Source organism: Panthera onca, chromosome A2 (genome assembly GCF_046562875.1).
Source record: "Panthera onca isolate mPanOnc1 chromosome A2, mPanOnc1 haplotype 2, whole genome shotgun sequence".
NCBI lineage: Eukaryota > Metazoa > Chordata > Mammalia > Carnivora > Felidae > Panthera > Panthera onca.
The window spans coordinates 54176177-54197195 of NC_138340.1; the positions used below are offsets into that span (position 1 = coordinate 54176177).

The following is a 21019-nucleotide window of genomic DNA, read 5'->3' on the forward strand; positions in this document are numbered from 1 at the left end:
ATCATTTACTATCATTACTGTAAGTGCTAGGGGATTTACTATCATTATATAAGTGCTAGGGGAATTTTGGTGTTAGGCATTTGAAATTTTTATAAAGGAAAATTGAATATATAAAATTAATAATTACAATTTATTAATTAAAAACAATTTTTTAACATTTATTCATTTTTGAGAGACAGAGACAGAGTGTGAGTGGGGAAGGGGCAGAGAGAGAGGGAGACACAGAATCGGAAGCAGGCTCCAGGCTCTGAGCTCTCAGCCCAGAGCCCGACATGGGGCTCAAACCCACAAACCATGAGATCATGACCTGAGCCAAAGTCAGATGCTTAACCAACTAAGCCACCCAGGTGCCCCAAAATTATTGCAATTTAAATTAGTTTAAGGGAATCAACTAAAATCCCTTAAACTAAGGGATTTTAAAATCTGTTCAAAATTTAATTCAGTAAATGATAATCAGAGGCCCCTTTTCAATTAGTTGTTTACTTTTGCTAGACTTATAAATAGAAAATATTTGTAAATTGAACTTAAAAACTTAATGAAGAACCAGGTTTTTAGGATTATTTCTTTAATAAACTGTTAGTTGTTGTGAGGTTTTTTTTTTTTTTTTTGACTATTAGTTTAACAATGGTAATCATAAATAGTCTTTTTATTTACAAAAAGCACCCTCAGGGCAGCAAAAAACTCCAGTGACAATAAGGAGCTTGGGTTTTAACAGGTTAAAAGGGGAGAGAGGACATCAAATTAAACCTATAACTACAGAGCATTGAGAGCAGTGCTGTGGGGGAGGTGAGCACAGGGCCATGGGAGCACAAAGGAGGGAGCACCCTTGGGTAGGGTGAAGAGATAGGGGATGTTTTTTGTAGGAGATGACACCTGGTGGAGAGAGAGAGAGGGAGGATAGTTCTGGCTGGGGTGGTGGTGGAGAATAGCACTTGTGAGGACATGAAGGTCTGAAAGAGCATGGTCTGCTTGGCAAACTATAAGATGTTTGTCTTGGCCAAGGGAGCTGAGCTCAGGAGCTTGACCTTCATCCTAAAAGCTAAGGGGACAGTACCAAAACTGAAAGACAACTCATAGAATTGGAGAAAATTTTTACAAATCATATATCTAATAAGGGACATATATCTGGAATATACAAAGAATTCTTACAACTCAATAATAAAAAGACAACCCAATTAAAAACTGGAAAAAGGATTTGAATAGAGATTTCTCCAAACAAGATATACATGTGGCCAAATAAGCACATGAAAAGGTCCTTAACATCATTAGACATCAGGGAAATGCAAATCAAAATCATACCCACTGGGCTGGAAAAATTGGAACCCTTACATACTACTAGTATGAATATAAAATGTTACGGTCACTTTGAAAAATACGGCAGTTCCTCAGAAGGTTAAACATAAAGTTACCAGCTGATCCAGCAATTTCACTCCTGGATATATGTATCCATAAAAGATGAAAACATGTCTGCATAAAAACTTGTACACAAATATCCATAGCACCATTATTCATAATAGTCAAAAATTACACATGGCCATTAACTGATGAATAGATAATAAAATGTGGTATATTCATGTAATGGATTCCATGTAATGGAATATTATTCAGCAATGAAAAAGAATGAAGTACTGATACACGCTACAATATGGATGAGTTGGTCACAAAAGGCCACAAATTGTGTGATCCAATTCATAAATTGTGAGATCCCATCTCCCATTTGGAGATTTGTGAAATCTGCAAAGTAGGCAGAACTATAGACACAGAAAGTAGATTAGTGGTTGACAGAGGAGGGAAAGAAAAGAGAATTGAGATCAACAGCTACCAGGTATGTGGTTTCTTTTTGGGGTGATAGAAATGTTCTGAATTAGTGATGCTGTTTGCATAATTAACTGCACGCTTTTTTTAATGTATATTTACTTTGAGAGAATGCACACACATGTGTACACCATATGCGTGCACACACACACATACAGGTGAGCAAACAGGGGAGGGGCAGAGAGAGGGAGAGAGAGAATCCCAAGCAGGCTTTGCACTGACACAGGGAGCCTGAGCCAAAATCAAGAGTCGAATGCTCAACCAACTGAGCCCCCCAGGCATCCCAATTATACACTTGAAGTGGGTGAATTGTATGGTATATGAGTTATACCTCAGTAAGGTTGTTATAAAGAGAAGTATGATGGGTGTAGTTTCAGAATAGAGGACAGTTTTTAAACCAGATGAATTTAGCTTTATGAAATACTTAAGAAGAAGAAGGAGAAGGAGAAGAAGAAGAAGAAGAAGAAGGAAGGAAGGGAGGGAGGGAGGGAGGAAGGAAGGAAGGAAGGAAGCAAGGAAGGAAGGAAGGAAGGAAGGCCCTGAGGGGAACCGTTGAAATCCTTGCAAAGGCTGTGTGTGGAGGAGGCCTGTGGGAGAAAGTCCGAGTGGGAGGAGGGTCCAGATTGGCTGAGGAGCTAAGATACACACCTAGAGCATCTAGTGGGACTCCGGGAGATAACTGCCAACTCAAGCAGTGGAGGATTCAGCTGTGTGGAGGGGAGAAGTAGGGAGCTCCAGAGGAGGCTGGCCTGTGTTCATGATGGAATCACACAGGAGTTAACTCTGGCCAGCTTGCCCTTGTCTTCTTGACTCCCCCCATTAAAGTCATTAGGAAAAGCCCTTAATTGTATCGTGAATAGTATGGATTTAGGAGTGGTTTTTCCCTTGGTGTGTGTTCTCTTTCCTCAGATTGGGAAGGATCGGTCACTGAACTTTGACCCCTGCTGCCTCAGCTACTTTACTAAAGGGGAGTACATTTTGCTGGGAGGGTCAGACAAACAAGTATCCCTTTTCACCAAGGACGGAGTACGGCTTGGGACTGTTGGGGAGCAGAACTCCTGGGTGTGGACGTGTAAAGTGAAACCTGACTCCAACTACGTGGTAAGAAGAAGTCCATTCTGTTGGGCTGTTGCCTGACTAGGCACAGACATCAGCCATGTTTAGCCAGTCAGATCCTTGACATTTGCTCCTGACAAATGGGAGGGCAGACTCTTTCTCCAGAGAGAGCTGGGAATTGACAACTCTCTTTCCCTACAGGTGGTAGGCTGCCAAGATGGCACCATTTCCTTCTACCAGCTTATTTTCAGTACTGTCCACGGTCTCTACAAGGACCGGTATGCCTACAGGGATAGCATGACTGATGTCATCGTGCAGCACCTGATCACTGAGCAGAAAGGTAAAAGGCAGACTTTGGGAAGAGGGATAGGTTGAGAGGACTGCTGACAGAGCAAGTAAAATGATAGGAAATGTTCCTCCTCAGTCTTTTGGAAACACATTGGACTACTGGTTCTTCTTTTGTTTTTTTCTGAGGGTAAGGGGAGGATGTACATGTCTTTGAGAATCTAAAGAAAGCAATAAACCCTCTGTCTCAAAAAAAAAAAAAGCACAGACTCAACATAATTCCAAGGGGGACGTGGACTTCTTGACTAAGGGAAGGGTAATGTATGACACATCAGAGCCAAGGTGGCTGAGCTGCATCAGTCTTTGTGGATGTGTATCCTCTCTGGTGTGGATATACTGGAATGCTTCTCTCTCACCTTCATCTCCACTTGCCTCCTGGTGGGTCCTTACCCCAGAGGTAAGCAGGGATAATGGGTCATCACACGCTTAGAAGATCTGGGTTCCAGGCCTAGCACAGTCAGTCTGAACCTCAGCCTCCTCCGCTGTCCACCCAGTAGCCATGCTGATTAAATGGGCTAAGGATCCACTTATTTCAGATGTATTCATATACAGATGTTTGGCCACAGCACACTGCCTGGTGCCTGTGTGTGGGTATGCACACTGAGGGTTGTCTTACAGATTCAGTGGCATCCTTTGGTTCCCATCTGGGAGCACCTCTGTTTGAAGATTCCAGCTGTGCTGGTGAGGGTATAGCTACTTGGGCAGTTCCCCAGTTTCCCTTATTGGGGACACTTTCTCCACCTGGTCTGCAGTTAGAGTGTGAGAGTCTAGTGTATACAGAAACTACATGCATTTCCCTGTTATTGTGGGTGGTGGGTGGGGAGTGGCCAGAGATGTGGGTATTTATTCAGATGGACTTCTGATCATCAGGGGCTGTTAATGCTGTGCAGAGGAGTTTTAAACTTATATTCAGTAAGTGATGGTAATGCTAAGAATTTTACTTTCCGTACTCAGGTGTAAGCTTTGGACCACAAAGATTGTATACGATTTTGGATTCCCATATTTAGTAGAGCTGATTGTACATATTAGACAGTCTGTAAAGATTTTTTTTTTGATGAAAGTGTCTCCTTTAATTGCCATTAAATGATAGCTTTTAATTTCTCTGCCTTCTACCTTACTTAACGTCATGCTAGAGCTGGAATTTTTTTTTTCTTTGACAGTTCGGATTAAATGTAAAGAGCTTGTCAAGAAAATTGCCATCTACAAAAATCGATTAGCTATCCAACTGCCAGAGAAAATCCTCATCTATGAGTTATATTCAGACGACTCGTCAGACATGCATTATCGGGTGAAGGAGAGGATTGTCAAGAAGTTTGAATGCAACCTCCTGGTGGTGTGTGCCGATCACATCATCCTCTGCCAGGTGGGCACCAGGTTGGAGGAATCAGGCTGAATCTTCTTCATGTTTCCTCTAAGGATAGGGTACCCAACTCATTGTTTTAAAGTTGGACACCAAGAAAGTCCCTTTCCCTCAAACTCAGTAGCTGTTCATTGCTTTCATTTTATTGACATCTAGAGGAGTTGGACTCTACCGGAAAGTCATGGACCATAACTAGGAAAATACCTTTTTGTATTGCAAAGCACTTTGTTATACTAGGATCATACATATTTTAATGACTTAAAGCATATACTGATAGAAATGATCAATTTTTTGGTAAATATATGTAATATATATATTACATGTATATTTTACTATCTGTTAAACAAAAATATTTATGATATCAAGTCAAAAATAGTAAAGGAAGTTTTACTTTTTGAGAGATTTTTTTCACAGAAAAAAATTTTTCAACTTAGAGCTTCCTAGAAAATGTCTAAGTCAATGCCAGGAGAAGTTTGGAAAGACTTTGAGATAAGGCCAGCCCAGCATCTTTCTTGGAAGTAGAGGTAGATTTGGATTCATAAAAGTAGGCCTGTTGGAAGTGATAAAGTTTTAAGAAATCCTTTAGCAATCACTGTATGTATGGGCACCTGGGTGGCTCAGTCAGTTAAGTGTCTGACTCTTGGTTTTGGCTCAGGTCATGATCTCACAGCTTTGTGGGTTCAAGCCCTGCATCAGGCTCTGTGCTGACAGCATGGAACCTGCTTGGGATTCTCTCTCTCTCTCTCTCTCTCTCTCTCTCTCTCTCTCTTTCTCTCTCTCTCCCTCCCTCCCTCCCTTCCTCCCTCCCTCCCTCCCTCCCTCCCTCTCCCTCTCCCTCTCTCTCTCTTTGCCTCTCTCCCTCTCTCTCTGCCCCTCCTCAACTCACACTGTGTCTCTCTCAAAATAAATAAACTTAAAAACCACTGTATGTAAAATACAATTAAAATCTCTCTTATGTCTAGAACTAAAAGCAGTTTTGAGGTGCAACAAGTTATAGGATAGATGTGGCAAAAAGATATGCTTTTGGATGCTGCCTTTGGCTGTGGCTGCCTAGAGGTCTGCACAGAAGATGTGAGGCTGAGCTGGGCTCTGTGGTGAAGGCTGTGTGAAGGATTAACGAACAATGCCAGTCATGGGGACTAGATCCAATAGACCCTGAGGTATTTTTCATCCCTCACATGCAGGAACACCTCCTGGGGAGGGCTGGGAACACTTACTCTGTCAAATATCCATGCAGAACTGGGTTTGCTTTCTAGGAGAAACGGCTACAGTGCCTGTCCTTCAGTGGAGTGAAGGAGCGGGAGTGGCAGATGGAGTCTCTTATTCGCTATATCAAGGTGATTGGTGGCCCTCCAGGAAGGGAAGGTCTGTTAGTAGGCCTGAAGAATGGACAGGTGAGTGTTCTCATGTGTCTCCCATCAGGCTGATAATCTGTGTGCCAACACAGGGACCAGTCTCATTACGACCCTGAATGGTTTCTTGGGGCAGGAAAAAGGGTGTCCCCCACCCCACATTTGCCATAGGCACATTGGAGGGCAACCCAGATTTTCATGTTTTGAGAACAGCTTCAGGCCAAAGACTTCTAGCATGCGCATCCTGGCAGGGTTGGCACTGTGGCTTCTGGGCTGCCTGTAGAGTGGATTAGTGGGTTTAAGGGCATCCAGAAGGTGGGAGATTTGTTAGAGGTGCAGTTTCAGTGGCTTGCTAAGGAGGGAGGCATAGCTCATTCTTAGGTGAGATCCCTATTAGGGCAATGAATGGATTAAGGCAGTGAGTTTCAGCTTGTGTCTTAGAGGGTACTGGCCTTCAGGCAATTATTACTAGATATTGTAAGAAAACTGGGCCCTTTGCTCATATAGATGTGGAAAATCTAGGTTATACAAAGTTAAACAGATTTGTGTGTGTGTTCTTTGCTCAAAATAAGAAAAGTTCTAAGTGGGCTACATGGAAATTTGAAAGTGAAAATATAACCGCATTAGCCTGAGAGCCAAGCTGTCTAGCAGATGGCTTGTGGCTGAGGCTTATCAGGCCTTTCCTGGGGACAGAAGTCATGAAGTATGAATTAGTGCGGGCTGCAGGGTAGCAATACCAAAGGGTGGAAAGTCTGCTTCTTTCTCACGGTCAGCTGTCACTTCCATTGTGAGACCTGAGAACATGGATTTTGGGGGCAGGTCAACCTGGGGTCATGTTTGTGCTTAGCTGCTTACTGGCTGTATGACCCTAGGCAGGTCACATTGCCACTCTGAGACTGAGGTTTTACAAATCAGGATAATGCTTCATGTTGCATAAGGCTGTCAAAAATAGTCAATAACTGATAGCTGTCATCATCCTTATCATCATCATCATCATCATCATCATCATCATTATTTTGCTGTAGTTACACCAGATGTCTTGTCAGTGTTTAAAGTAGCCTCTTCCTGGGGCGCCTAGGTGGCTCAGTCATTAAGCGTCCGGCTTCGGCTCAGGTCATGATCTCACGATTCGTGAGTTCGAGCCCTGCGTCAGGCTCTATGCTGACAGCTCAGAGTCTCAAGCCTGCTTCAGATTCTGTGTGTCCCTCTCTCTCTGACCCTTCCCCGTTCATGCTCTGTCTCTCTCTGTCTCAAAAATAAAAAATAAAAACATTAAAAAAATAAAATAAATAAAGTAGCCTCTTCCTGTGTTAGTGTGACTCAGATCTCCCAACTCTGAAGTTTGGGTAGTGTTATTAACAAATCCCCGTCAAGCAGACATTTAAGAGAGTTTCTTGCATCTTGGGGCTTGTCATTACTTTGGCAACCTCTGAGGAACTGTACTTCTGGTTTCCTAAGGATAAGTCCCCGCTCCCTTCTTTTGATGAGTTCTTTTCTCTGCACAGAGCCTCTGTTGAAGTTAGTGGGAGTTGTTCTTGTAGAACACATGGGATTCCAATACCTGGCAGAGTTCCAGAGTCTTGTTGCCATGGTAACTCACTTTTTTTTTTCTCTCTGAAATTTTGCCAGATCCTAAAGATCTTTGTGGACAATCTCTTTGCCATCGTCTTGCTAAAGCAGGCCACAGCTGTGCGCTGTTTGGACATGAGTGCCTCCCGTAAGAAGCTGGCCGTGGTGGATGAAAATGACATGTGCCTGGTGTATGACATCCATACCAAAGAGTTGCTTTTTCAGGTGAAATCCCAGAGTTTCCATGACATGGTCCTTTGACTTCTTTTTTAGCTTCCTAGTTCCTGCAGGAGGTGCTCACTCTCTGGCTCCCAGGCAGATCTCTGGGAGGAGTGGTGACATGGAGGGGTATAGGCTTTGAGCAGGGGTGCAGAGCCCAAGTGGCCCCAGGGCACAGCCCACCCCCTCCCACACATGAGCTGCAGGAGCTGGAAAAAGTCTCTTTGAACTTTGGTTTCCTCACAGATAAGATGAGCAAGTAACACTTTTCTTTCTGTGAACAGTAAAGAAATAATAATAAATATCAGTGGGGCATGTGATAGGGTCTCAGTGTATTGTTCAATGAGATGATGATTCTTTTGCAAAAGGGCTTCTCACCTATTGGAGATATGCCTGTATCTATGAGTGACCTAAGACGTAGTAAAGAAATAGGACAAGTTTTGTCATCTGAAAGAAGGGAAGGCATGGGGGAAGCCCTCCCTTCTATTTATTTCACAAAGATGCTATAAGAGCCAGCAAAATGTGAACTGTTTGGGGGCATAGGCATTGTTTACATACCATTTGGTCCTGTGGCCGGTGGAAGTGTGTCACTGGAGAAGAGAGCCCAAAGGCTTCATGCCCACCACCTGGCTGGCATTCTGCCAGACTCAGTGCCACTCTTTGCCTGTATAGGGCTTTATAAGAGGTCAGGGCCCATTTGCCTGAAGCAAGCTTCCCCTAAAGCTGACTGGCTTCTTCAGCCTCAAGTCTCCCAGTGTTAATTGGCAGATTGAGGTCCCCTTCTCAGGGCTCTTCTTTGTCCCTGGGAGCAGAATCAGCAGGACAGAGGGATGTTAGAGTGTAGGGAGCTGCCTCAGTCAGTTAGAAGGGGCCACCTGGCTACTGCTAGCCCAAGGTGGTTCCAGTAGATAACAACTCATTTATATCACTGTGGAGGCAGAGTGGTTAAGGGGAAAGAAAGAGCATAGGCTTTGTCTTCAGACAGACTTGGGCTCCAGTCCTACCCTCACCACTTACAGTGTGATCTCAAGCAAGTTAGCACAGTTCATTGAACCTGAATTTTTTATTCTCTCTGAAATTGAACTTGTAATTGCCCCCTCACAGAATTGTTACAGTACTAAACAAGAGACTACAGTAAGTAGCTCAGTGCCTTACAAAACATGGCCCTAAATGTTACTTTTCCTCTCTTCAGCCTCAACACTAACTCCTGTAGGTAGGTTAGCAGGCCTCCAGTTGTGAATCTGTGTCTGAGCCTAGAACCATATAGGAATGGAAGGGTGTGTGTCCTTCCCCATCTCCACTGAAGGTTCTGTAGTAGCTAGGGAGGGTAATTCTCAGACCTTGTCAGGAGATATAAGCATTCCCAACTATCTTTTTTTCTCTCCACTGCCCCTGCCCCCTGAAAATTAAAACAGCTCTATTGTTTTTGCTTAGTATAAAAGTAATCCATGCTCATTATAAAAGATTCAGACATTGTAAAAGATTCTAGGCAGAAAGGTATGAACATCTGCTCCCTGGGGCTCCATTGCTAAGCAGAAAACGTATAGGAGAGGGAGTGCCCCCCAGGGTGACTGTATTTCTACAGCATGAGAATTGTAAATGCAGAGATGATATATTATTTTATAATGTAAAAATAAGTTTTTTTCCTTATTATAAAAAATAATAGATGTTTATGATCAAAAGAGAATTTCAGGCAAACAAAAAACATAACAAATGAAAAAGCACCCACAATTCCACCCACCCCAAAACAATCACTGTTAATTCTTTGAAACATATCCTTTTATTTATTTTTGTTTGCTTGTTTTATTTTTGTTTTTACTTAGAGTTAGAGAGCACACACACACTGGAAAGGGGCAGGGAGAGGGAGAGAGAGAATCTTAAGCAGGTGCCACACTCAGTGTGGAGCCCAACGCAAGGCTCTATCTCATGACCACAGGATCATGACTGTGAGATCATGACCTGAGCTGAAGTCAAGAGTCAGGCACTCAAGCAATTGAGTCACCCAGGCACCCTTGCTTGTTTGTTTTATTTTAGAGAGAGAGAAAGCAGGTGCACATGTGGGTTGGGGAGAGGGAGAGAGGGAAAGAGGAAGGGAAAGAGAGAGAGAGAGAGAGAGAGAGAACCCCAAGCAGGTTCCATGCTTAGCACGGAGCCTGACGCAGGGCTCAATCCCATGACTGTGGAATCATGACATGAGCTGAAATCAAGAGTCCGATGCTCAACTGACTGAGCCACCCAGGAGCCCTGGAACATATCCCTTTAAATCTTCTGTGTATAGCTGTGTGTACTCATTCTGTAACAGAAGTAAAGCCACTTTGCTCATTCTCTCAGTAGGTAATGATTAATATTTGGGATAATAATACTTTTTTTTCAAAAGTAATGCTTGTTTATTAAAAAAATTCCAACATAAACAAGTGCATAGAGGCATAGAGGATTTTGCTTCTATGCTTCTTTTCTTCTGCTTCCCTTTTCCTCCCTTTTCCCCCATCCCACTCTTAGCAATTTAGTTTGATTCAGGCTTTAAAAAGTGCTTAGCTGAATGCAGGAATGGTGGCAAAGGCCAGGGTGGTTGTCAAAGGATCCTTACTATTCCTGTTCTTCAGGAGCCAAATGCCAACAGCGTGGCCTGGAACACCCAGTGTGAGGACATGCTCTGCTTCTCGGGAGGAGGCTACCTTAACATCAAAGCCAGCACCTTCCCTGTGCACCAGCAGAAGCTACAGGGCTTTGTGGTTGGTTACCATGGCTCCAAGATCTTCTGCCTCCATGTCTTCTCCATGTCGGCCGTGGAGGTGCCACAGGTAACCAGGGTGCTTGTCAGCTCTCAGCTGTGGCAGGGCAGACAAAACCCAGGAAGCCAGGCTACGCATTTGTGTATTGGGTGGGGGATGGATGGTGAGGAGAGAGGGAAGAGAGAGGAGTTGCAGTTATGATGTCATGGAAGGTACTCTGGACGAGAACCTGAAACTCTGTCTCTACCTTATACAACCTGTGTGTCTTTGGACAAACAGCTCCACCCTATTGAGCCTCCAATTCTTTCTTGTCTCCCTTTCCTGGTTGGGACAGGGAGGGGTATTCAGGGTTGTCTGTCTGCAGACAGAGTCTGTTTCACTGAGGGCCATGCATGGGGCAGAGGGGAGCAAGCCAGCAAAGCTGGGAGTCTAGCTGGGTATATGCGCAGATGTGTGAGCATGCTAGTGTGTGTGAGGGAAAGAGAATGTGGGTCGGATGGAGGGGCGGGGCGCTGAGGTGTGTGAGCCAAGAAGGGAGCATGGGACTATGCACAAGTCTCTCAAACTAGGAGGAGGCCAGAACAGAAATGGGGACCTGGAGCCACAAACAGGAGGACAGAAACACAGGAGGGCAGAGATTGACAACCTAAGTCTGGTCTGGCCTAATCCCAGCTGTCCAGGCTGCCTGTCTGCTCTGTGAGTGAATCATGCCCATTGTAGAAATGCCCTAAAATAGAGGCAAGCATGAAGGAAAGACTTAGCTCTCAGAATCCCATCCTCAAGAGAATCACTCTTAAACGTCTTAGAACATATCCACCCAGGCTTTTTCTATATGTATATGTAATATATGCAGGACATACAATTAGGAGTATATAATTTTATATGAACATTGTAAACAAAAGTGGAATCTACTGTAAATATTATAAATCTAATCGATGAAACCTCAGATTTGCTGTTCTTCCTTTACTGAATGTGGACTATAAAAGAGAGAGATTTTTAGTCATCTTCCTTTATCATTATCTTCCAATTTAACCTACCATTTACATATTGCCGGCCCATCACTATATGAATTATTGCCTGTCAGCTAGCAGTGTGGCTTTTTCTCTCAGCAGTCTACTGGAAACATGGCTCCACATCAATAAATATACTTTCCTAGCATTTTTAAGATACTAAGATGACTGTAGATTTACTTATGGTTATAAGAAACCATACAGAGATCCCTTGTACAACTTGCCCAGTTTCCCCACTGGTAGCAGTCTGCAAAACTATAGTACACATGTATTACCTGGATAGGTTCATGTGTCTCCCACCACCAACCCATGAGATCTCTAATGTTGGACTGCCTTTTCTTTCTTTTTTTTTTTTTTAATGTTTTTTTTTTTTTTTTCAACGTTTTTTATTTATTTTTGGGACAGAGAGAGACAGAGCATGAACGGGGGAGGGGCAGAGAGAGAGGGAGACACAGAATCGGAAACAGGCTCCAGGCTCCGAGCCATCAGCCCAGAGCCCGACGCGGGGCTCGAACTCACGGACCGCGAGATCGTGACCTGGCTGAAGTCGGACGCTTAACCGACTGCGCCACCCAGGGGCCCCTGTTTATTTATTTTTGAAGGAGAGAGAGACAGAACACGAGTGGGGGAGGGGCAGAGAGAGAGGGAGACACAGAATCTGAAGCAGGCTATAGGTTGCAAGCTGTCAGCACAGAGTCTGGTGCAGGGCTCCAAGTCACAAACTGTGAGATCATGACCTGAGCCGAACTCAGATGCTTAACTGACTGAGCCACCCAGGTGCCCCATGGGCTGCCCTTTTGTTATAACCATTCCTGCCTCCCTGCTGTCCCCACCCCCACATTGTTTTTAATGACTGCTTTTTGTCCTATCACATGGATGTTCCTTCCACATCTTACACAGCCACTATCTTTTGTTGGACATTTACACTGCTTACAGCTTTTTTGCTATTGTTGATAGCATCTTTCTTGCTAAGTCTTTGTACCTGTCCCAACTTAGCTCTTCAGTATGAATTCCTTGAAGTCAAATTGCTAGGTAAAACGCCACATACATTTGAAAGATTTTTAGACACATTTCTAGATTGCCATTCAGAGAGACTGCATCAGTCTGTGTTTGCCCTCCACACACACGTGCCCTACTCACTGTCCCCGGCTCAACTTCTTTTTTTTTTTGGGGTGAGGGTGGAGGGCATGATACCATTTTATTGAGGGGCTTCAGAGGATGGTCAAAGGGCTGGCAGGACAGTGAGATCCTATGTCCTCAGCCTGGCCAAGATCTCCCCACCTTTATAGTCACCAAAATCCTGGCCTGGCTTCTTACAAAGGGTGGGGCTGGAGTCCACTTCTTCCTCTAAGTTGTTGATACCCTTGCTACTCATTATGCAGAAATTATTAGTGCCTGGCACAGAGCAGTTATTTGGTAAACATTAATGGAATTCAGATTTGAGGTAAAGGAAAGAGAAAGAAAGGAAGGAGAGAGGTGGGTGGAAGTGGCGTCAGGAGGAGGGGCAAGAATAGCCCCTACTGGACTGTTTCCTAATAGTCCTCATCTGCCCCCCATCCCAGATCCATGCACCGCATCCACCAGAAACCTAGTCTTTCTTAATCATGCCAAACAAACTATGTTGACTGAAAGTTTTTCTCCCAAGACTGCCATCCCAACCTCAAAGATAAATGCAGTTTGCTGCTCCCTGACTTTGGCTGACCAAGAAGAGCCAAAAGGGGGGCCTGGGGCTTCCTCTGCCAAGCCCTTAAGATTCAGAAGTCAGAGTCATCCCTCCCTCACCCCCCCCCCCAGCCCCCCATGGCTTCACCAAGGCCATCCTGCTGATGCAGCAGGTCAGAACTGCCAAGGGTTAGGAAAGGCAGCCTCAAGACAAAGGCTATTTATCTGTTGCCTCTGCCTCCAGCCATCCTGTGGTTTTGGCCTAGAAAGGAGGGAGAAAGCATCAGACCACTCTGGGGATTTCTGGTTTCCTTTCGAAATTTACATCATCTTGTGCAAGAACTGGTTTGTTAGTGCTGCCAAGTAGGGCGGCAAGCCCTTGTCAGGCTTCTTGGGGTGAGTGGTGACTTCATGCTTGGAATGCAATAGTGAGATAAAGTAGAACTCAGAGGGCATTTGTTCAGTTAGGATATTTTTAAAATTCCCACTCTCAGATTGTACTTCCCAAGCAAGCCCGAATGTTAATCATTCATCGTCTCCTCGATTCTCATGTGCCTGTTGTGTCCTCATGGGGTATTCAACATGGTGAGAAGTGTGCAGTTTAGGGGAAAGAACACTGGCTTTGAGTTCTGACTTTGCTGCCCGAACCAGCTGGGATCTTGAGCAACTCCTTTCACTCTTTGGAGCCTCACTTTCTATGCAGTGGGGTTAATATACCTGTTTTATGGGTTTTGTCTGGCCCAGTTCCTATTGTTATTGTTATTAGCAATCTTAAAGTACAAATGCTATGAAACAGAACTAAATTGGAACAGGGTGCTCACTAAGGAGTTTAGAAAGGAAAGCTCATTGTGCACAGGGAGTGTGGAAAGCTTCCAAGAGGTGGTGACACTTGATCTGAGCCCTGAAAGGTCTGGGAACATAGAGAGGAGCAGCAAGGGTGTTTCAGAGAGAAAGGTAGAGGTAGGAACAAGTCTGGAGAGTTGGGGAGATGGCGAGGAGCTGGTGCTGAGAAAATACAGTGGATGTACTGATCATGTCCTGTTTGCCCATAGTAGTCTGTGAGCTGGGCAGGGCATCTAAACAGAAGTTAATCAGTTTACCCAAAAAAGCACCCAGCTAGGATGTGACTGAGCCAGGCCTGGCTTCTGGCTCAGCTGCTCCCCTGTCCGTACCCCTTTACCCCTCTAAAGGAAGGAAAGGTAGACAGAATGGTATGATAGAAAAGATGAGCACTCCTAAACAGCCACATCTTGCTGTCAGAGGGCAGAATGGCTTACAAAGAAAAAGAAAAAGAAAAAGAAAAAAAAAAAAAAGCTTTAACTCTGAAGCTAAAAAATGAGACAGGAAAGTTCAAAGATAAAGGCCCCAAATGGAGAAAACAGCACTTCCAGCTCCACATTTGAGAACCATTAGCATGAGGTACTGGCTGATTGATCTCTACTGCCCCAGAGAGATTCAGTTCCCTTCAGCACACTGGCTTAAAACAAGGGCAGGGCCTTCTTATTCAGGATGCCAGATCCAGCTCAGACTTGTTCTTGTGTGCACACATTCATGTACCCCACATCCAAGAGCCAGGAAAGTGTTCTTCCTTGTGTTTTCCTTGTGCCACTTATGTGTCCTCAGACTGTAATCAGAGAGTGATAATAACCTGCAACACAGACCTGTTGGGACAGATGCAAAAGCAATGTGTAAACCTAAGAAGAGAAATTACTAGGAACCATTCACAGGTATCACAGTGAGGCAGCCCCGTCTGGGAGGAGGGATGGCAGGAAGGTTCCCAGCCTTCCCAGGTAACCTGGAACAAATCACTTACCTTTCTTGGGTAAGCTGGTTTCTTGGCCCTCTTTGTAAGAGACCATCTCAGACCCCTTCCTCACAGTAACGTTGTTCCTTCCTCCACCAAACAGAGACTGAAGGCCTGCTGGGGGAGGTGAGTACAAGCCCACCAGTGCCTTCAGGGGTTGTGCCCAGACTTGTGGAGGAGAGGGGCTTGTCATTATAACACAACTGACTTCTGGATAAAGGGCAGAGAAAGCTCAGACTCCTTTCCTTGAGGGGTCAGCAAAGACTTTCCAGAAGAGGTGACATTTTAACAGGACCCTCAAAGCCAAATAGGTACTTTCCAGTGGGTGAAGAGGAACAAGGGCATTCTAGATGAGGGTGATACCTTGTGGTAAAACAGACCTGGAGGTGGGGAAAGCTAGTGGTGGAGGGAAGGATAAGCAAGAAGTTTGTGCTGCTGAACACAATTATTTGGCTATGAAAAGGAGTGACAAATGGAAGGCATTTGGGGTGAGAAGGGTACTGATTACTCCTTATAGTATTCCTCTATAGGCATTTGTAATTAAGTCAGTGCACACATCTGGAGTCAGGCTTTGTATGAATCTGATTCTTTCCATTGTCTCAGTCTTCTTTCTTTTTGATGAAATCCTGCAGTCTGCTCCAATGTACCAGTACCTGGATAGGAAAATGTTCAAAGAAGCCTACCAGATTGCTTGCTTGGGTGTGACAGACACTGATTGGCGTGAGCTGGCCATGGAAGCTTTAGAAGGATTAGAGTTTGAAACAGCAAAGAAGGTAAGCATCTAGTCAGCATGAGCTAGAATCTGACCCTTGGAGGGTCCCTTGAGGCAAAAGTGAGTCCAGGTAACATATGGAGAGGCAGATGCATACAGTAGAGAGCTCTGGAGATAGGCTGACCTGTGTTCAGATCTCAGCTCAGCTATCTCCTAACTGGGTCTGGGCAAGTAACTCATTTCTAAGGTTGTTTGTTTCTAAAAATAGGGTGGTGATTGGCTTCATCCTCACAAAGTTCAAAGGGTCTAATGTGATAATGTCTGTAAGGCCAGATATAGGAGAAATACCGGATAGATTTTAGCTGTCACTCTTATTAGCTATCATTTATGTAAAGCACCTAGCTGAAAGCCTAGCACAATAATAGGGACATACTAAAGGGTAGCTTTAAAAAAAATTTTTTTTAATTTTAGAGAGAGCACAGATGAGTGGGGGAGGGGCGGGGGGGGAGAGAGAGAGAGAGAGAGAGGGAGAGAGAGAATGAGAATATCTTAAGCAGGCCCCACACCCAGCATGGAGCCCAATGCAGGGCTTGATCCCATGACCCTGGGATGATGATCTGAGCTGAAATTAAGAGTTGGATGCTCAACCGACTGAGCCACCCAGGCCCCCCAAAGGTAGTTTTTATTATTGGTGTTTTGTTATTGGTGTAATACTTATTGGTATTAGCCATTAATTACACAATGCTATTTTTCATGGTACTCTACTAGGTATGGTGAAGAGATGGTCAAGCTCTCTGATTCTGACAGCAGTGTTACTCCCCACATACCTTCATGGCCTTGATTCATGGTGTCATTTACTGGCCAGTATATTAAAGCTACAGAAACTGGCTGACAACATTTGACCCCTTTCTACACATCAGAAAAAGCCCAGCTCTGTCTGAATTGGGTTTTCATCTGGAACCTGATGTGGGGAGAAGGAATGGCCTTCAACTCCCTTTCCCCTACTCCTCCCTTCCCTCTTTATCTTTCCATAGCCAATTAATCAAATACTCCTTTGTCCATATTACTGAGCATTCAGGGAAGGAATTACAGGAATATGTGATGCTTGCCCTGTGTTGGGTCCAGACTTCTAGGCATGAAAGGAGAGAGGATCTGAGGCCAGATACCAGCTCTGCTATATATAGACTGGATGGCCCTGTGCTAGCTGCTTCTCTCAGAGACTCCATCCTCCCATGTCTGCAGTGGGGATGGTGAATGCACTAGCTGCCCTGCCCTCCTGACACAGGGTCCTTAGGCTTACCTACCACATTGTAAAAGGGCTTCTAGAACTAGCAATGGTTATACAAATGCTAGCTGTTATTAAAATAAGTAAAATTTCTGTTATTTAATTATGTTATGTTTTTAGATCTACTAAGTGTCAGAAAACTGGTAATAGAGGAGGGCTTTAAGAATTCAGAGGCAGGAGGAAACATTCTTATGGAGGGAGCTTCCTTCTCCTGTCCCCCATCCCCACCTCCCCCCCCCCCCCCCCAAACCTCCCTGCCAAAATACCAGGAGGGATGAAGAATAACAAAGTATTCCTAGACTATGTTTTGTTTTCAGCCTGGAATGAAATTTAAATTTTTTTAAATGTTTGTTTATTTTTGAGAGAGAGAGACAGAGAGTAAGCGGGGGAGGGGCAGAGAGAAAGGGAGACAGAATAGAGCCTGAAGCAGGCTCCAGGCTCTAGGCTCTCAGCTGTTAGCACATGAGCCTGAACTCATGAACCAGGAGATCGTGACCTTAATTATGGCTGAAGTTGGACACTTAACTGAATGAGCCATCCAAGTCCCCCTAGCCTGGAATGAAATTTAAAGTCTTCCTTATAGATTGTCATCTCCTCATACCCAAGAACTAAACACCTACCTCATTTTAGTTCAGCCAACACTGCCTAGCATGGGGTTAGGTGCTCAGCAAATGTTTAAATGGATCAAAACAAAGCTGGAATGAACCATCATTTGTTTAACACTAACCCCAAGCTTGTATTCCCCAAACACTTCCTGGAAATAGAAATTATTAAACCCACAAGATTTTGACCATAGACTTGAGCTTGACCATTTTATCCAAATCCCGAATCCCCAGCCTTTCTTTTTATGCTTTGCCAACTCACTCAAGCAAACAGGAGGTGGAGGGTGGTGCGGGAGATAAAGTAGTGCCCTCACTAGATGGCAGAGGAGAGCTGTTTAGCACCGGGGAGTGCTGCCTTGAGCAGAACTGCAGATGCTTCCCGGTTCCCATGCTTCCTTCCCTCTTCTGAGGTTATTCACGGGCCTTGTGACTCTGACCACTCAGACCAGGGCACCTCTGACTCTATAGAATGTGTTAGGGTCGAAGGAACTCTGAAGCAGATTTCTCAAGGTGGCAAATCCTAGAATCCTAGCAGAGCAGAGCTAGAAAGACCTTGGAGAAGACATCGCTAGTTTGCCCCTTTCCATAAGGCAGACTTGGGAGCCTAGAGGCAAGGAAGAAGTTCAGGGGCCCCCAGCTGGAAAGTCTCAGAGCTAGGACTGAGACCTGGAATGCTCCCTCTTTCCTCTCTGCCCCTTTGTGGACATTCCAGGTTTTCCCCTTTCCTATGGTTTTAAGGAAGCCCTGATCCAGAAGAGAGCTTATAAGATCTCCAGTGAGGAACACAAGAACTCTTGGTGCTCCTTTGCTCATGTGATGCCTACTTTATCCTTTCAAAGAATTCCTCTTCAAGAATACCCATTTGCCAGGTTCCTATTCTGTGATACTCTTCTTAATCCTGCCTCCTGCCACTGCCCATGCTCAGACAGTGAATCTGTTTTCTCTAGAGTATCTAGTTCATACTTGTATAGCTCCTAGCTCACAGAGATTTGATGATCTGTTTAATCTGCTTGCCTCTCCTTTTAGAGTATGGACCAGTGAAATGGGGAGGGGTACAGGTCACATTCACCTCTGGATCCTCAGTCCCTGATAGGATGCGTAGCCCTGCAGGATGAAAAGATGAAGTCACATTGTGGTCATCTGCGAGGCAACCAGAGGCCAGATGACTTGATCATTTCCCCAAGTCTTTTTAGGATGGAGGGCATCATGCAGCAGAGTAGAGGTTGCAAGTGGTTAGGGTGTTTCTTCCGCATTTCATATTCAAAGGACTCCTGGACCTGCTGTCTCATCTAGGTGTATCTCAGTCCATTTCAAATGGGACAGTGTAAAGCAGCACACCTGGGTAGAAATGTTGACAGCAAAGCCACCTGAAGATCAGCCTGACATGATGGGTCAGTTTCCTCTCTAAACCCCTTGCAGAATCAGAAGGCAGAAAAAAAAAATTACCTAACACCAATCTTCCTGAGGAAGGCTGCCTAGAAACTTCTAGCAACCTATGGGTTAAAGTCTCTGGGTTTACTGTGAGTGGAAGGCAAGAGCTACACTTTTAGGATTTACATAAGAGTTTGCCTTCCAGGAACTTGGAGTGATTTATTCCCTAACGTCCCCCTCCCATCTAGAAACCATTTTTATTCCTTCTTAACTTTCTCCTCCCACCCCCACCCCCCTTCCTCCTCCTCTGTGCCAGTACTGTGGGCTTTGGGTGCCCTGTGTTTATGCACAGTTGGTAAGCTTAGCTGTCTCCCACTTTCCGTCCCAGTCATCTAGACGCATAGCAGTGTCTCTTCAGTCAGTACACCTTCCCCACTCCCACTCCAATGCCACTGCCTCAGAGTATCAGACCGCCCTGTTCTTTTCTTTCGCATAGAGATTTCTCCAAGCACGCACCATCACAGACTGCAGTATCATAGTTTTGTTTTAACTAATCCCAAAGTGATTGATGCAACCGAGACTTCTTTGCTGTTCTTTGTGTGGACTAATCCCAGGGATAAAGCCGTGCCTCACTGGGTGGTATAACCCTCCTGAACACATGGCGATTAATCAATGCTTGCTTCTTTTCCCTCGTTACTGGCTCACTTTCTAATGCTTGACTTCCCACCCCCAGCCAATCACCCACTTTTGAAGCCCAGAGGGCAGTTGATTTCATTCTTTTATTTCTTCCCCTGTAGGCCTTCACCAGAGTACAAGACCTCCGATATTTAGAGCTCATCAACAGCATTGAGGTAAATGACAAAATGTTCTTCCTTCTCAAGAAAGCACAGACTCGCAGTCAATGGCTTATAGGGAGCTATTCTAGCAGGCGAGAACGTTAAGGGCACACAAATAGAGCCTACTGGTGTCTGGGTATTTGGGCCACAGCCTTGGCCTGGGGGAACAGAATGCTGTGGGGGCAGGGAGACAGCACATGGGAGCAAGGAATGCCATTTGTCACTTGGTAGTGGGGTAAGGCAGGTGGGTTCCTAATCTCTCTGAGCTTTGTTTTCTATCTGTGAAATGGGCTGTTTTCCCAGGGTTGCTAGGAGGATTAAATAGGTTCTTAGTAACTGGTTTTCATCCTTGTAGTGGTTGTTAGGTGGTTACCATCCTGTAGGGCTCAACAATGTGCCAGTACAGGAGTCATTTTCCAAACTCACATGAGCTACGCCCCATCCACAGCAATGGGACCTGGGGAGGGAGCCAGTGTAGTGGGGTGGGCAAAAAAGGCTTGTTCTATGGGTTCCATTTGCTGGGTAGCAGTAGACAATACTCTTAATTCCTGTGACTGTCTTTAAAAAGGCGTACATATTTTTTCTCCTGAACAGATTTATTGTGAGGCTAGGGGAATGTGAGATACATTTGAATTCCCATATGGAAGTAGTGAGGAAATCAGCAAATGTCTTGTCCTTGTGATTCAGTTCAGCATAATAAACACCTGTCATGGGCCAAGCCTTGTGTTGAGCCCAGTGGGCAAAGAGCTGAGTGGAAGAGAGGCCTGTGGGAGCTCACAGACTGCTAAGCCTAATGATAGTTGCCACTTGTTGAGTGCCTGCTCTGGGCCCCATGCACGATCAATGTGTATACTACAGCTGAGCCTTGAACAACACGGGTTTGAACTGCATGGGTTCACTTATATGTGGATTTTCTTTTCAGTAAATATAGTACAGTAACTGTTAACGTATTTTCCTTATGATTTTCTTAATGACATTTCCTTTTCTCTAGCTTACTTTGCCATAAGAATATGGTATATAATATATGCAACCTATAAAGTATGTGTTAATTAACTATTTATGTTGTGAGTAAGGCATCCAGTCAACAGGAGACTAACTGCTATTAGTAGTTAAAATTTGGAGAGTCAAAAATTATACCTCAGTTTTCAGCTGTGAGGGGGTCAGTGCCCTTAACACCCCTGTTGCTCAAGGGTCAGCTGCATTTTAAATCCTCACAGTGACTTAACGAAGCAGATATTGTTCTTATCCCTGTTTGATAAATAATGAAACTAAGGCTCAGAAATCCTATG

The 21019-nt window shown here is 44.6% G+C and overlaps 1 protein-coding gene across 3 annotated transcripts in view; it reads left to right on the forward strand.

The window, feature by feature from the left end:
• The window catches only part of IFT122 (intraflagellar transport 122), a 72238-nt gene that overhangs the window by 26040 nt on the left and 25179 nt on the right, over positions 1 to 21019 (forward strand). For all 3 annotated transcript variants that reach the window (XM_060631831.2, XM_060631826.3, XM_060631829.3), the window contains 8 exons: positions 2725 to 2916; positions 3073 to 3211; positions 4377 to 4579; positions 5833 to 5970; positions 7558 to 7722; positions 10320 to 10517; positions 15557 to 15697; positions 19692 to 19745. In XM_060631831.2, the coding sequence (XP_060487814.1) occupies positions 2725 to 2916; positions 3073 to 3211; positions 4377 to 4579; positions 5833 to 5970; positions 7558 to 7722; positions 10320 to 10517; positions 15557 to 15697; positions 19692 to 19745 (1230 nt within the window). The remainder of the gene's footprint in view (positions 1 to 2724; positions 2917 to 3072; positions 3212 to 4376; positions 4580 to 5832; positions 5971 to 7557; positions 7723 to 10319; positions 10518 to 15556; positions 15698 to 19691; positions 19746 to 21019) is intronic.